The sequence below is a fragment of the Sipha flava genome, unplaced genomic scaffold (genome assembly GCF_003268045.1).
Source record: "Sipha flava isolate LNK unplaced genomic scaffold, YSA_version1 32_pilon_pilon, whole genome shotgun sequence".
Lineage (NCBI taxonomy): Eukaryota > Metazoa > Arthropoda > Insecta > Hemiptera > Aphididae > Sipha > Sipha flava.
The window spans coordinates 2,132,694-2,149,015 of record NW_020273018.1 but is presented as its reverse complement, the minus strand read 5'-3'; the positions used below and the strand labels follow the sequence as shown (position 1 = coordinate 2,149,015).

At 26.2% G+C, this 16,322-nt stretch overlaps 2 protein-coding genes across 2 annotated transcripts; one reads left to right on the top strand and one right to left on the bottom strand.

The window, feature by feature from the left end:
- Positions 1-7,144: 7,144 nt before the first annotated feature.
- On the top strand, positions 7,145-12,674 carry LOC112687006 (deoxynucleoside triphosphate triphosphohydrolase SAMHD1). Its single transcript, XM_025559511.1, has 8 exons — positions 7,145-7,595; positions 7,680-7,860; positions 8,905-9,069; positions 9,130-9,392; positions 10,845-10,907; positions 11,377-11,551; positions 12,177-12,412; positions 12,475-12,674. Exons 1-8 carry the CDS (start codon positions 7,408-7,410, stop codon positions 12,590-12,592), a joined length of 1,389 nt encoding a protein of 462 aa, XP_025415296.1. The 5' UTR covers positions 7,145-7,407; the 3' UTR covers positions 12,593-12,674.
- Positions 12,675-14,979: 2,305 nt separating this feature from the next.
- Positions 14,980-15,850, bottom strand: LOC112687005 (COP9 signalosome complex subunit 8). Its single transcript, XM_025559510.1, has 2 exons — positions 15,730-15,850; positions 14,980-15,645 (listed from the first exon to the last, which is right to left on the bottom strand). Exons 1-2 carry the CDS (start codon positions 15,753-15,755, stop codon positions 15,114-15,116), a joined length of 558 nt encoding a protein of 185 aa, XP_025415295.1. The 5' UTR covers positions 15,756-15,850; the 3' UTR covers positions 14,980-15,113.
- Between the last annotated feature and the right edge of the window lie 472 nt (positions 15,851-16,322).

Here is a 16,322-nt window from a genome sequence, read left to right as displayed (position 1 = left end):
AACGCCATTTGACCCCAGTACACTGAGTACTGTACTTGACATCTCAGAATTAAAAATATTGGAGGGACGCTCGCTCAAATGCTCCACTGCTTTACATTTAACACTGTAACTAACCTTTTGTCGTACCATTGATTGGTGATCATCTAGTTTGTGATTATACTACTATTACAGGGGCGTATACAAGGGGCGATGTGGGGGTTAGATCCCCCCCATAGGACTTTTAAAAACTTATTACGTGCCAACCATTCGATCCGTGATTTCAGTGTTAACGTCTCAGTCAACGCTTGGTTGTATGTGTAGTGAAGAATAATCAAGACTCTTTATAATAATTTAATTTATTTAAACTTATAAAATTATACTAAAATTTTGTAAATATTCTAAGTCCAAACAATTTGGATTTGTAGAAATTATTCTAAGTCCTAACAATTATGACTTATAAAAATAGTTTGAAATATTATCGTATATCGTATTTCTAAGTTCGGATCATGACATACACTGACGTGAAGGTGCTCAGTGCAGCATAGCCAAAACTCGTCTGATTTGCCCTTGTTTTCGGTCCCTTTTATATCTGAGTATGTGTGTGTGTGTAAATTAAAACTGATAATAAAATAAGATAATTTCCTGTGAAATCTGTATTTGTGAATTATCTCTCGACCGGCCTATATTCAGTGACGCACAGATCCAGGATGTGGTTACTGTCGCTTTTATTACTTATTTTAATTTAATAATCTAACTTATCCACAGTTGTGGTTTTTATTATCTAAATAATTATGTGTAGTTTTGATTAGCTAAATAATTGTAAATAGATTATGTGTTACCATCCATAGATGTGTTCACAGGAACTCCCTTGTTATGTAAGTGTTCATGTGTGACTACGCAGAACGTAACAAACTGTATAAAATAGTATTCTTAATGTAAGGAAATTATAAGGAAACAAAAAAATATTTCAAAGATTTATTATAAATTATTATTTTGACACATTCAATTTATATATATATATATTTTATAATTTATTATTTTGAATGTGCAAGTCCTTTGGTCAAGGAATTTTTCTTCCATAATAATTTGTTTGCAATTGATCCCCCCCCCATACAAAAGTTATATGTACGCCACAATTTTATTTATTTTATTTTTTTATTTACAGACTTTACAGATAAGTAATAGGTATATGATCGCAACTAGGATATTGCCTACAATTCGCGTGACCGCAACTGTTATATGTCCTTATCTCAAAAATCGTCTCTGACCACAACTCGGATGCAGCCTAAATTTTTACTCGGCCCTCACCCGGTATTTGGTGTAATAATTTGACGTAGCGAGACTTCGTGTTCAGGGTATGCAAGAAAACTATAGCAATATAGCTATATATGTAAAAAGTGAACTTACAAAGAAAAATAGTTACCTCCAAAAAAGTAGAATACTCGTATACTTATAATTTATAAGTTATAAATGTATGTTTATATAGGCGTTCAGAGTACGCAATTGCATACTCTGCGACTCTCCAGGCTACGCCTATAGGTGTAATACTAAACTATTGACCTGACTTATTAATACATTTTTAATCAACCCCTACACAGTTACCGGCTGATAATCTGTGCATCCAATGTTTACACCGAGAGGTCAATTTCAAAAGCCAGATTGAATGAAGCTAAAATAAACTTCTACCTCAAAATACTGAACAAATTTTGTTCATTTATCATATGGATAAATGTCATCATAAATTATCATAATATGGATAAATGTTAATTATTTTTCATTGTATTCTTACTGGTAACAAACACACATATACATAGGCGTAGGTACGCAGATCTATATTTTAGGGACGCCTATAATATTTTTGGGTTCTATTTAACAAAACGTGTAGGTTTTAATAAATTATAATATATAAATAATTAAACAAATATAACTTTACATCTTTATGAAATATTGTAATACATTAGTCCCAATGAATATGTTTTTCTTGAATCTCGTATATTTTTCTCAAATAGCTTCCATTATTAATGATTTATACTTTTGTAGTTGTTGTAACTATTATATTATCATAATGAGTTTTTGCATGAAAATATAGCAAATTTTGTTTTATTTTTTCTATTAGGAAACATAATTTATTTTTTTATCATCTATTTTAGAATAAATTACATTTAATTTAAGCAACAGTAATTAAAATATGGGTCCATTACTCTTAATTTAAATCTACTGAAATTTTAGATCCCCATTTACAACATTTCGGGGGGGGGTGCACGGGCACACCTGGCAATCCCTGTACGTACACCTATGAAGACAGGGTATTATAATTCAATTTGTTTTGTTAACAATTTGTTAATTTTAATTTATTAACTATTATTTAAATAAGTATTATAATTTTAATTTTTACTTTTTTTTTATATTTATTATCATTTTAATTTTCATTTCAAATACTTAACATTAAAATTTAAAATAATGAACTTTAAAAATGTATTGTATGATATTTTATTAATATTTGCTACTTAACTATTTTAGTTACAATATTATTGAGAACAGTTTACATAGCAATTATCTACCTTGTATTTATAAATAGTGGTATTAGTGGTACATTAATGTCTAATAGTGTACTATCGACTTACATTAGTGCTTTGCTTAGTAGCAAGTATATAATTATACTTAGCTTTTATTAATGTAATTATTGTCATTAATTATTATTGCATAAGTATCTGGTAGTGAGTTTTGTAATAGCTACTTAATTAATAATTACTTGACACTTGATTTGTATAAAATCGGAACATCTCTAGTATATACTATTACAACTTTCTATTACTTACAAATTACGAAATAAGTACTTACTTATTTCGTAATTATTAATCAATTATTTAAATTCAGAATTAACAACAAAAATATTAATTTTGGAACAAATACCAACACAAAGTTACAAAATATTATTTCAGATTTTTAAAATTTAAAATGGAGCTTTTACCATTGTCGTGTAGCATAAATTTTTACTCAGAAAAATTTTTTTTTACGTCACAAAAAACTATAAGCACATACTTAAAACAAGATATTTCTTCTTGTAATAATTCTATAATGCCTTCAATTTCGTCATTTATTTCTTTGCTTAATATTCCATAAATTGTTTTCATTTTAGAATACCCTGGATTTTTGAGCAACACTTGTGACATTTTAAGTTTAGCAAATTCTATGCATATTTCTCCTTTTTTCACGTAGACGAAATATTTGATGGGGAACAGAAAAATTATAAATAAAATATTACAGTATAAGACTAATGTCATCTACCAATAATATGATATTACAGTCATTGTCCAATTTGTTGTAATTTGCTTCCGTGTTATTGCGTCGCACTGTGTCGGTTACGATAATTTGTCTTTAAAATAACTTTAACAAGAATAGAATCAGAGATAATATTATAGATGCGAATTTTATAGATTGTTAAAAATAAAATAATAAATATTAAACAAATAAGTTTATGAATCAGAACCCAACTAAAAAATTTTTTTTATTTATTATTTATGAAATATACATTTTTTATGCAATTATATAGAAATATGCAATTCATTATCATTTTTACTCAAATATGCAAAATATGCAAAAACAAAAATTATCCAAAAGATTCTATACAGTACGAGAGATCGACATTTTTAATCAAAATTATTCCAGATGAATTGTAGAAGAATATGCATTTGAATAAAAATCCAGGCCTAGTTATAAATTATAATTCAGCCATACGTAACAACCTAACAAATACCCTTAAAGTATTTGAAAGGATTCAATTTTCTCCATCGCAGTCGAATATACGTCGGTTCAACACGATTGAACAATTTTCCCTTTCTTAACCCGATTAATTACACCACGAATTATTTTTGGCATTTTATATAATACCTAGGAATTTTATAAATTACAAATTCGGTAACAAAATACAGAATTATCCATATTGTCAGTAACATATACAATACATACTTTCTATAATTTGCATATACATGCACTTAAACTATTAATTTACAAAATTCACGTTTTCAAAATCAAAATAAAATGTTGATTGAGCTAATGATAATTATAATAAAAATATCGACTAATGTCTATCAGTATAAAAAAAAAAACAATTTTTAATAAAAAAAATGTCGACTATTGACTATGTCAGTATATATTTAGCATACATGTAATTTAGAAAAAAACAATTTTTAACCAAGCCAACGATGATAATTTGTTGACAGTACTAAGTCTGTATTAATTGCAGTGGCGTAGCCAGGGGGGGAGGGGCTGAGGGAGCTATAGCCCCCCATGGGCCGTGTTTATATGTATAGTGTATCTATGTACTAAACTAGTATACTACTATTTTTATTTAAGTATTTTAAATCTTTGATATTAACTAAATTTTGACGATTAACGAATAACAGGTGTTTGTCTTTGGCGTAGATATTACAGATTACTAATACCTCTAGTTTCTACCATGATTATCACTATCTTTTCGATGATTATCATGCAAGGTTGTGGCGAGTCACTATCAAATATTTAATGACGTCAACATGGGAAAGTGTTAATATTGAAATAAATATGCCACGAGTATGTAAAAGGCAAACTCAGAGAGAAAACTTTATTTCTGAAAATCCAGAAATATATTTTAAATGTTCTACTTTTATTCCTTTTCTATTTAATAGAATCAATGGATGCTCGTTTTAATCAAAGGCTTATTGATGTTATGTCACTTGAAGGACTTATTCCGGCCAATTTAAATATGTATGACGATGAAAATATTATAAAAGCTGCTAAAATATATGCCCAAGATCTCCATGATGATACCTCATCTACAATCAAAGCTGAGCTGTTCATACGGAGGCAACAATGAAGTCAAAATACTATTCCAAAACCGAATTCTGTTGTTGATTCACTCTCTCATTGCACCAATCTTCAACCTAACATTAAAATACTTTTACAATTATTCGCCACGTTACCAGTTACCTCTTCCACTCCGGAAAGAACTTTTTCTGCACTTAATCGCTTAAAAAATTATTTAAGAAACACCATGTCGGAAAACAGACTGAATGGGTTAACTATGGCTAATATAAATAAAAAAGAGCAATTCGATGAAAATGAAATAATAATTGAATTTGCCAGAAATTCACCTAAGAGGATGCAGCTGTCAGAGTAGAGCAAGTGACTGAACATTGAAACCAAAATCATTATTATTATTATAAATTATATATTAATAAATATTTTTAAAACTATACTAAAATGCTTGAATTGCATTTAAAAACTTGGTGGTAGATAGTGGGGGTGTTAAGGGTGAATTCTCATATCTTCTCTTACCTTACTTATCCAAAAAAGTGATTAGCCTTTCCCATTTAAAAATCCTGGCTACGCCACTGAATAATTGGGAAGGAAAATTGTGAACTAATAGGTAATAAGTTTGAGTGCATGTACATATGTATATGAAAATTATATGTAGAAAGTATTTATTGTATACATTATTTTATGTTGTACATAAATTATTATACATAGTATATAATACACATATTAATTGGTGCGCAATGGTGTTGTGATTTTAATAGGTAAAAAGGGGACCGGGGTGCAATTGTGTAGCAAATTTTTTGCGCAATCGTGGTGAATTAATCGAGTTAAAAAAGGAAAAATTGCGCATTCGTGTTGCATCCATGCACATTGTAACATCGTGTACATTAGTGACAAATTGTGGGAACGTTTAAATAATAATGATAAATAAAGGGACCTAAATGAACACTTAAGGCAATAAAAATGTAGGTACGTAATATAAAATGTTAATAAGCTCAATTGACACGGGGCCATGAAATCAATGGCATACGCAGATGTGTGGCTAACGGGCTGAAGCTCCCCCCCCCCCATTGACCATATTTAGTATTATTTGTTTTTATATTTATCCACGATTTAAGATAGTATATTTAAATCACATCCAGTAGTCCCAGTATATATAGTCCATAGATATCAATTATCAGTAGCACCGTAATCTATATTTATAGGTATGGCAAGTTACTTAATCACCTTAACTCACCTACTCATCCATCAACAGAAAATTTAGAAATATTCTACTAAATTTAAACATTTTATTTCTTAGATATACAATAAACTTATCAGATATTAGAAGGGTACCAATACTTAATACATACTATGTACACACATATACATACTATATACGAATACATACTTGTTTTCTTAACCTAGTGTTTAATAATTTCTCAAGAAATATTCTTTCATAGACTTCAACTTTATTTTAGTGTTCCAGCTATGGGGTACACACTCCCAAAATAAAATTGTATATGTATGGCGACCGCTATACATGAACATGGATTTCAGTGCCATCATATATGATTAAAACTGATATTACCAAGCATCGTTAGGTTATTTTCTCAGTTACACCAGAGAGAATATTTTTAATATTGAAACGTGTAAAAATCATACTTATGATTAATCATAACGGAGGAACGTTTTAAAAATAAAAGTTTACCTAATTTGAAGTTCTACAACAATTATAAAAAACCTCACTTAAGTAGCTATAATTATTGACTGGACTTAACAAAATAAAAATCTGTTTTATCATCATTATTTTTATAATAGTTTTTTTACTATCTTACGCTTAATATAAGAACTTAAAAGTACTTTCTTATTTTTCAAACTTAATCTTGTGACAGTTAAGTAATTATTTATTTTCAAGCCCTCCATTGAAAAATCCTGTTTACGCCACTGCATGCAATTGTAATTTTTCCGAGATAATTTATTATTGAACCTTAAACAGATTCTCTTCGTATATTTTAATTATCTAAACCACTTGCATAATATCGATGGATAGTTGCATTGAGTCGGTTAAGTTAAGAATTTATTTAAAAATCCTTCCATTTTATAACAAAATTTATTAACACATCATGGTTGACCGTAATTTAATATGTGCACTTAATAGACACATTAACATAATCAATACTTAAGTATAGAATGAGTAATATACTAATATACATATTACTATTAACAATTCAAAATAAAAATGTCCAGTTCTTGGCTGTAAATGTCATATTAATTGAGTCTAGACACCTCCTTGATCCCTCTATCCAACCATAATCCGGGTTTTACCCTCACTATTATCATTAATGTTCAATAATCGATTGTGATTTTAGATATCGATTATTGTTGTTATTATCACAAGCATAACGTAGAGTTATCCTCCAAATTTGAAATAAATAGGTATTTTTATTGGTTGTTGGTTGAATTTCCGTTTCCATCAACGGTTTCGTCTAAAATCCGCCTTGTTGGACGAACGGTCATCATTTGGTCAATATAATTGAACGTTTGTTTTCTCCCTCTCCAACACTGTTATAAAACTCGTTTTTGCTTTATAAGTAACCAGGCGAGGTACCTGGTTCACTCTTTAAACGTTCATAGGACACAGGCGTAACTATGTTGACAATGACCGAGTTCAGCAAAGTGTTTAACGACAATATCCATGGGCATATTTCACTTCATCCATTGTGTGTAACAATTATCGACACTCCGGAGTTTCAAAGACTACGTAACATTAAACAGCTCGGCACCACCTATCTAGTCTACCACTGTGCGAGTATCAATCGTTTTGAACATTCTCTTGGGTATTTTTTCATTTTTTTATCAAATACTTATTAGAATATGGTTATATATTTTTCATTATGTTTATAATATATTCTTTTTTTTAGCGTTTGTTACTTAGCTGGTCAAATTATTGATGCTTTGTGTTGCAATTCGGGCAATGAAATCTGTGTTACACCAGAAGAAAAACTTTGTGTTGAAATAGCTGGGCTTTGCCATGATCTTGGACATGGCCCTTTATCACACAGCTGGGAGAAATATCTAAAAGCTTCTGGGATTGACTGGAAGGTAAATTAGTTGGCATTAATAGTAATATCATTAGGTTACAGAAAAATATTACTACCTTTTAAATATTATTTTATTATCAACTCATGACTTTCTAATAAGTTTTGTTTCACCATAGAACAGCATTCTATAATCTTTTTGTGGGTTTATCATTTTTTACCATTGATATTGTGTATCTCAATCTTCATGCAGATAGATGAGTTTATTATACTATAAAATAATATTAAATAGTACCATATTTCTGTTATCTAATAAAATTATTAAGAATTATGAATATGATGAAAATTGTAAGTTCAACTGACACTTTTAGGAAAATAAAGTATATAAAATGACTGTCTTCAAATTTAAAAAATAAATAAGATAAAAAGTTAATTATTTAATATTTTCAATGAAATATTTAAGTTAACCAATAAAAATAAATGTTATAAGTCCTACTTGTTTTCAAAAAAAAAAAAATAAATGTATAAATTGAAAATATCTGTACACAGGAGATCTCAACCTGGGTAAATTCTGATGAGACTATTATTACAGATAAATTAGCTTCCACCACAGATATATAATACATAATACATTATATATCTGTGGCTTGCATATAATATAATTCTAAATTTAACATAAACTTGCTTCATACCAATACCCCCCATACATTTATACTTTTGTTTTAATTTTACATGCTAATAATAACTATTAAAATTATAATGTTTTTATTTTAATACGTTTTGAGTATTGATTATATTTTTGAATGTTAAACATATTTTTATATCTAGAGTTAACATTTGAATACATAGTATTTTTTTAAATAATCTTAGATAATGCTAGCCACACTCAAAATTAATTTCATGAAAGAAAAACTTTAGAGGTAAAACATTAATTTTGCATTTTTCAATGTTTTTCATTTTTTGATCATTTTATTAGATTTCATGTATATTTTTAAAAATAGCAACTTAATTATTTTAATTTAACCAATTTGGACAAATAATATTTATTGAATATGTATGTTTAAATTTTAGTTTTTATATAGTTTTTTATTGTTACATTTAATTTTAGCATGAAGAAAATTCAATTAAAATGTTGAAATATGTCATAGAGAAATATGAACTTCAAAAGGAGTTTAATAAATATGGACTTAGTATGGATTATCACGTTGAATTGATATATGAATTTATTATTGGAGAAGGTACTTTACTAAAGAAAAATCATTTCTTATATCAAGTAAGTATTTTTATCTTATTGTTAAAATATATTACCTATGTAAAATTTATATATTTTTAGATTGTATCCAACAAAAATAATGGTATTGATGTTGATAAATGGGATTATTTTTTACGTGATGGAAAATGTTTAAATTTAAGTATATCATTTGACTATAAAAGACTTATGAAATTTTCTAGAGTTGTTCTTGATCCTAAATCAAATTTACCGGTTATAGCATTCAGAGATAAAGAAGCAAGAAACATATATGATATGTTTAGAGTAAGATCTGATTTACACTGTAGAGCTTATCAACATACAGCAGTACAAAATACTGAGTTAATGTATGCATTATATTTATCTACTATTTATAAAATGTTAAAATTTATTGTAGTTACAGTATTTGTCGCTTATTAAACTTTGGTGCTAGGTCGTTTGAGTTTATTAATTAATTGAATCAAGAATGAAAAAGACCTGCGAACATTAGGCTCACATTATTAAAAAATAAAAAATAAATAAATAAATATATATATATTATATAAAAATTATTAAAAAAAAACAAATTAAATTCATTGCGATTTCAGATTATAAAATAAAGATATGTATGTATAAAACATTTGTGTAGGTTGAATAGAAAAATACAAATCTGTTTTGTATTTGTATCTGTTGCTGACAAAAAGTAAAAAAAAATTGTTACTGAGTATGTTTTGCTCTGTAATGCTTAAATTACATTATAACCATAGCTATAATAATTATATCTAATTAATTTTCAATATAAATCCATTTTAATGTTAATTGTTTAATTTTCAATTGAATAATTTATTATATTATAATTATAACATAGGTAGTATTATAATGGACTTGATAAATTAATTTCTTTTTATTCTTTATGTTAATGTACATGCAAAATTTGTTAATGAGTTAAATAGGCAACTAAGTTTAGTTATTAAATTTTCCATATTCAAATATAAAATTTAAACTTATACATGATAAGAACAACATAATTAATTTTATATAAATACTGCTCGTGTTGATATGTATTGTAATCTAATGTATACAATGTATACATAATACTTATTGTATAATATAATACTATCTAATATAATCTAATAGATGTTATTTTTCGACTAAATATTATATTTCAGTTAAAAATGGTTTTTCTATAAATATTCATCAGAAATTATTATTTCTTCTTCTTCTTCACCTTTCTCCCAACTATTTGGGGTCGGCCGTCTTTTCATCAGCAGTTATTTAAATCATTATATTTGTCTTGTATGCACAAATGTTTATTATTTATTTTTGATTTGTAATATATAAAGGCACGAAAAAGTATCTAAAATGCCTACATTATTTCTTTAATGAGTAATTATCAATTATTATTCATACAAAAACTGTTAAAATTACTGTGAAAATTAAAAACAAATTTATGGTAAAAAATAATAAAGTAACAAATTTCTATAATAAACTGGGGATTTTTTTAAGAATTCTACCTTATGCTTTGCTGGTTATTTAGAGTTATAATACAGAATTTGAAAATTAATGTAATACATTTATAAAAATTTTAGTAAATGTATGGCTTAATTTTATTTTTGAAATTTAAGAATATGGAGGCTGGATTGATCCTTGTACAATACTGATATTAATTATAGTGAACATTTTATTCCTACAGATTATATACTTAGTACAACTTATGCTAAATTCATAACAATATTGATTTTATTGCATTAAATAGGTCTTATATTTTAATTTACATTTAATTTAAATAAAATATATTTTGTTATTTTTTTCTGTTTAAGGTTTATTGACATTTTATTGAAGGCTGAAAAATATTTTACTATTCAAATCTCATCTGGTGTTAAGTAAGTTTTCTACTTAATTTGTTTAATGTTAATATTATATAATCTTTGCTTCTATTAACATTGAAGTTATAGTAAAATATAATATACTAAATTAATTCATTTTTATTCATGTAATTCTAGTATAAACACCTAATTTAAAGTTATTAATATAAAATCCCATTTTATCATTATTAAACTAAGATTTCACTTAAATTGTTCTTACTTAAAATTCCCTAATTAAATTAAATTTTAATTCATTACATGACTAACAATATAGTAATAAAATTGGTTAATTTATTGTTCATTATTATACATTTAATTTCAAATTATTTGTTCTGTAATGCATCCAAATGTTTTTTTTTTTTTATTATGGTTTTGAATTAAAATGCAAAATAATAATAATTTGAAATTGTTGAAAATAGGATTTTAAATTGAACAGAACACATTATAATGGGATTAATAATTAAATTATAAATATATTATTTATTAGGTTTTCTTTGAATGAAGCTCATACAAATATTGAAGCAATGTCTTATTTAACCGATCATATTTTGTATGACATTCAATATAGTCATGATCCGAATTTGAAAGAAGCCAAAATTTTATTAAATAGATTACTTTCAAGGGATTTATATAAATTTGTTGGATCATATAATTTATTAATTGTGAGTATAGTATCAAATAATGTTTAGATTATAAATGTTATTTTATTTTAAATAATATGTATATTTAACTAATATTTTTATTTATAAAAACTAAGCAACCCGTTATTGGCTGTCACAGAAAAAATTATAAAATTTACTACTAAATAAGGGACAATGGTTCCATATTTGGCCACAATGTGTGCCTTCATCAATTGAAACCTAGCTTAGTGCAAAAAAATAGTTTGCCGAATTAATTGTGTAGTCTCTCCCTTCTATCTTTGTCTGGTTGTTCTATACTATTCCCCACTGAGAGTAACATCCTCATTTATGATAATTCTATATTTAGAAAAGGTGATATAAGTACTACAGTGTACTTAAACTTACCCAAGTGAAAAGGACATTGACAAAAATCTATGCCGGTCATTTTGATGGAAAGAAAACTTATTACTAAATTGTTACATGATTTAATGTATAATTATTTTGATGTTAAATTCTTATTATTTGAATAATTTATAGTGTTGGAACTATTGATGACTTTTTACTTTTTAGTTTTTGGTTATCATGTTCTTGTGGTGAAACCTAATAGAAATATAGATCGGCTCTGTTAATAATTACATGGTTTTCATAATTATGAACAATTATTTAGATTAACAAAGAAGTTTATGGAAACTTGATTGATATCAATCATTTAACTGAAAGTCTTAAGAATGAACTAACAAAAAATTTTCAAATAGAGTTTGGAGTATCTGCTACTTGGTTAAACAGTGGATCACCATTAAAATATCCGTTAGAAAATGTATTATTTTTCAAGAAACAATCATGTGATAGTGAATCAGTAATCATAGATGATACTCCATATCAAAATTTATATCCTATGAATGAGTAATATTTTATACTTTATAAGATGTATCATATTGTTTTATTAATGAAGTTATTAATTTCAGGTTAGATTTTTTCAAACGAGAAATCAATGTATTTAGTAAGCAGTTTAAATTAAATGGTAGTCAAATAAAAGAAGTCAATTTAATTTGTAATTCTTTTTTACAAAATTTCAAGCCGTAATCTAGGTTTATGTATTAATCTAAGAATGCTATATTTAATTAACAACCTTAAATACTTGATAATAAATAACAACAAATTAAACTTATATATATTATATACTTGTTTAGTGTTAAAATGCAATTATATTAAGCGCTGATGCTTTTGCTTATATTATTAATGTTAAATAATAAATCTAAAAATACTAAAAAAAAAAATCTAAAAATCTGCTCTGGTGATGTTTAATAATAAATTACCAAAGCATATTTTTAGTTTCTTAATTTAGTATGTTTACTTATTTATTTTTTATCCAAATATATTTTTGAATTTATTGACTTATGGGTTTTACGCATAAACATAACCTTGAACTTATATTCATCAGTTCATCGCCCAATAACACATTTCTTCTCAATTTCTGTTCTGTCTTAATAATCATCTTAATAATTTAATTTTAAATTTTATGTTACCTTCTTATTATAATTTATACACAAATGTATATTATTATAAATTGGCAAATTGTGATATTTCAAGATTAATGATTTAATAAAAAAATAAAACTTTAGAACTATTCACTTTCAATATTAAAATGAACTTATAATTAATAATATCACTTCATGCTTGACAATTTTCAAATTTAACGAATACAATAAGTTTTTAATATTTTTTTTCACCTTTTTATTAAATATCAACAAATCAATTCTTCAATTCCTTATTTATGTAATTTAAGCATACATTCAGTAAATAAATTTCTTTTGATAGTTAAATATTAAAGAAAAAATGTGTATACTATTTTTATTGAATTTACTTGATTTAACAAATATTCATTGTTTATAAATGTATAAACAATGATCATACTAAATAACATAAAATGCCAGTAATATAAATTATAAATTATAGCATTTAATTATATACAGTTTAATTTACCATCTTCCTCTTATTATATATTACTTTTGTGTTTATGTTAGGTTTTTATTAAGTTTAATTTTCAAGTTCCAATCTTATACCCTAGTCATGACATTGGTATACATTTACAATTTATTTAGTAAAATAATTTTACTTTATTCATTGTTGTAATTGTTTTCTAGTTTAAATTTTGTATTAATATACTTACACCAACACATTTAATTTAATTTCTACTGTATGTTTTATATAATACCTGTGATAATATAAGCAATGTTTTATAATTTATTTGTTACTTTTTACCTAGTTATAAGAAATTTAATAAAAATATTGTACCACGATTGTGGTGTTATTAATATTTATAATCAAAAAATATTTATTAAGTAAGTTTTATATGAATAATCTTAATAATTAAATATAAAAATAAGTTGGTCAAATGAATGAAAAAAAATAAATTTTTTTTGTATTCAGTATGTTTTTTATATCATAATCAGTTGTAAATAATAGTGCATATTGTACAATAATACTACAGGGAAATGCTTAAATATTTTATATTTTATATAATACAAATTTATATTTGAAATATTTCATTATCTTTATATTCAATATGTTGTATTTAATCATATCTGCTTTAAAAGTAAGAAATCAATGTTTTTGAATTTTAACAAGTATTTCATAATATTAAATAATATTAAGATTAAGTATTAAATATTGAAATAATATTCCAAACATGGAAGTAACACATAAGTACTTTTTTTAATGATTTAATTTGCGTATAAAATCAATGCTGGATCTCGAAAGTTTGACACCCGGGGCTAATAAAAGTGCAACGCCTTTACATATAGTGTATGGTGATGACTTCTTTCACTTTTCATAAACTTAACAAGTGCCTGGGGCATGCATACTCACAAGCTCTCCTAGATCTGGCACTGTATAGAATAGACCCACTATATATTGGGTAGCTTATATTATTAGTTAAAAATACAGATTTTAAAGTTTACAAAACTACCCTTTTAGCATCTTTTACAAATTTTAGATAGGACATTAATTTTGAATGTATTATGATATATTAAGATTTTTATCAAAATTGTTTTTCAATATCAATGATATATATAATATATATATATATAAAATATAATCTATATATAAGCATTAACTAATAATACAGACAAAATACAACTGTTTAATGACAATTTCCTTAGGTCTTTTAGCATACCTACCAATAATAACTTTGTCATGAGAGAAAGAGAATTAACACAAACATAATATAAAACCAGCATTTTACATTTTTACATTTATTCTTAATACAAAAAAATAAAATATTAATCACAGTAATTAATTTTAATTTTTAGAATAATGTTTACTTATTATTTTTAATTAATTTCAAAAAAGATTTTGTACTGCGTATAATGGAGAACAAAATTAAATTATATAGCTTGAAACTAATAATCAATATTTTTGTATTTAGTTTAACTAAAAAAAAAAGAAATATATAAAAATAATAAACTTAATACATATCCTTATATACTTTTATTAAAGCTTTTTAGATTTAACATACAAATTGTTCGCTAATATTAATTTTATACCAAGTAATCATAATTGAAAGTTACAGCATTAAATTTACTCAATACACATCATGGCTGGTTCAATTTTCAACGTAAGATGTAAAAGATGATAAAGTTACCAATCTGTCCAGAATTTCCTGACTACCACTTAATGTCAGTTCGGGTTCATTGATTGCCACTGGAATTACATATCCATTCAATAATGTCCAACCTTCTCTTTCCACAATCCTTTCAGCTTGTTCTTTGTTCACTCCCATAAATGTTTGAAATTTATCAAGCTGGATATTTTCATAATGAGTGCTAATAAATTTCAATGTGTCTTGTTGAATGCGAGACTTGATTGCCACCATGATCGGCTCCAATACATCAGACCATTTGCAGTCGATCAATTCATAGGCTTGGGTGTAGTGTTTTGTCCAAAGAGCTTTACCTATTGACCAGACTTTTTGTAGTTCTGGATTACTCTTTAAAGAATCAGGCACACGGCGCCATAAAAATTTTGCGGCACATAATTCATTGTTGTACAAGTAGGCAGAAAACAGTTTGATGTACTGTTCAGTTGTCAAGCCACCCTCTTGGATTTCATCGTTTTCTAGGCTTTCAACATCGATGCTGAAAGAACAATACTTTTTAACAGTTAGTTAACAAATTTGAAAAACAAAATTGTCAATAAAAGCAAAAACAATAATCTTTTACCTGAAGTCATATGGTTCAGCAATCATCTTAGGTTACGGTGAAACCACTACGAACTTAAAAACATACAACAATGAGAAATAAAATAAATAGGTAATACATAAAGCGGGTTCAGTTGAAAAAGATAAATTTACATTATCAAAACGAACGACAAATGTTATCATCGTGCGTGCGCCCACAGATAAAGACAATCTATTCTGTAATGGTGCGTCTACATTGATAAGAATAGAGCGGGTTCGTGCCTTCCTGGAAAAAAGAACACACCATTCGTCGAACCGAAGTATAAGTATTTATTTTAAATCATTCGTATTTCATCCCCTGCAGCAGGCCCGTACTGGCCCACCGGGCAGATGCACGACGCGCCCATGAAAATTGCGATGCATAATGCACCCATAAAAATTACAGCTATAAATAACCCTATTCAAAAATGTCGTATTGACTCTTCAATTGAAAAAGTAAACTATGTCATAATGCCGGTTCTAAGCAAGGAGATGGTACCCTGACATTTCTATCGAAGACAATTGTAGGTTATATGTTGGATACAGGTTCTTCTATGTCTAATTCAGCTGAATACAACTCAAGATACTTCAATAAAT

Coding starts and splice junctions, on each gene's coding strand:
- LOC112687006 (XM_025559511.1), top strand. CDS start 7,408: ATGTTGACAATGACCGAGTTCAGCAAAGTGTTTAACGACAATATCCAT. Junction 7,596..7,679: donor CGTTTTGAACATTCTCTTGG/GTATTTTTTCAT, acceptor TCTTTTTTTTAG/CGTTTGTTACTTAGCTGGTC. Junction 12,413..12,474: donor AATTTATATCCTATGAATGA/GTAATATTTTAT, acceptor TATTAATTTCAG/GTTAGATTTTTTCAAACGAG.
- LOC112687005 (XM_025559510.1), bottom strand. CDS start 15,755: ATGATTGCTGAACCATATGACTTCAG. Junction 15,646..15,729: donor GCTGAACCATATGACTTCAG/GTAAAAGATTAT, acceptor TTGTTCTTTCAG/CATCGATGTTGAAAGCCTAG.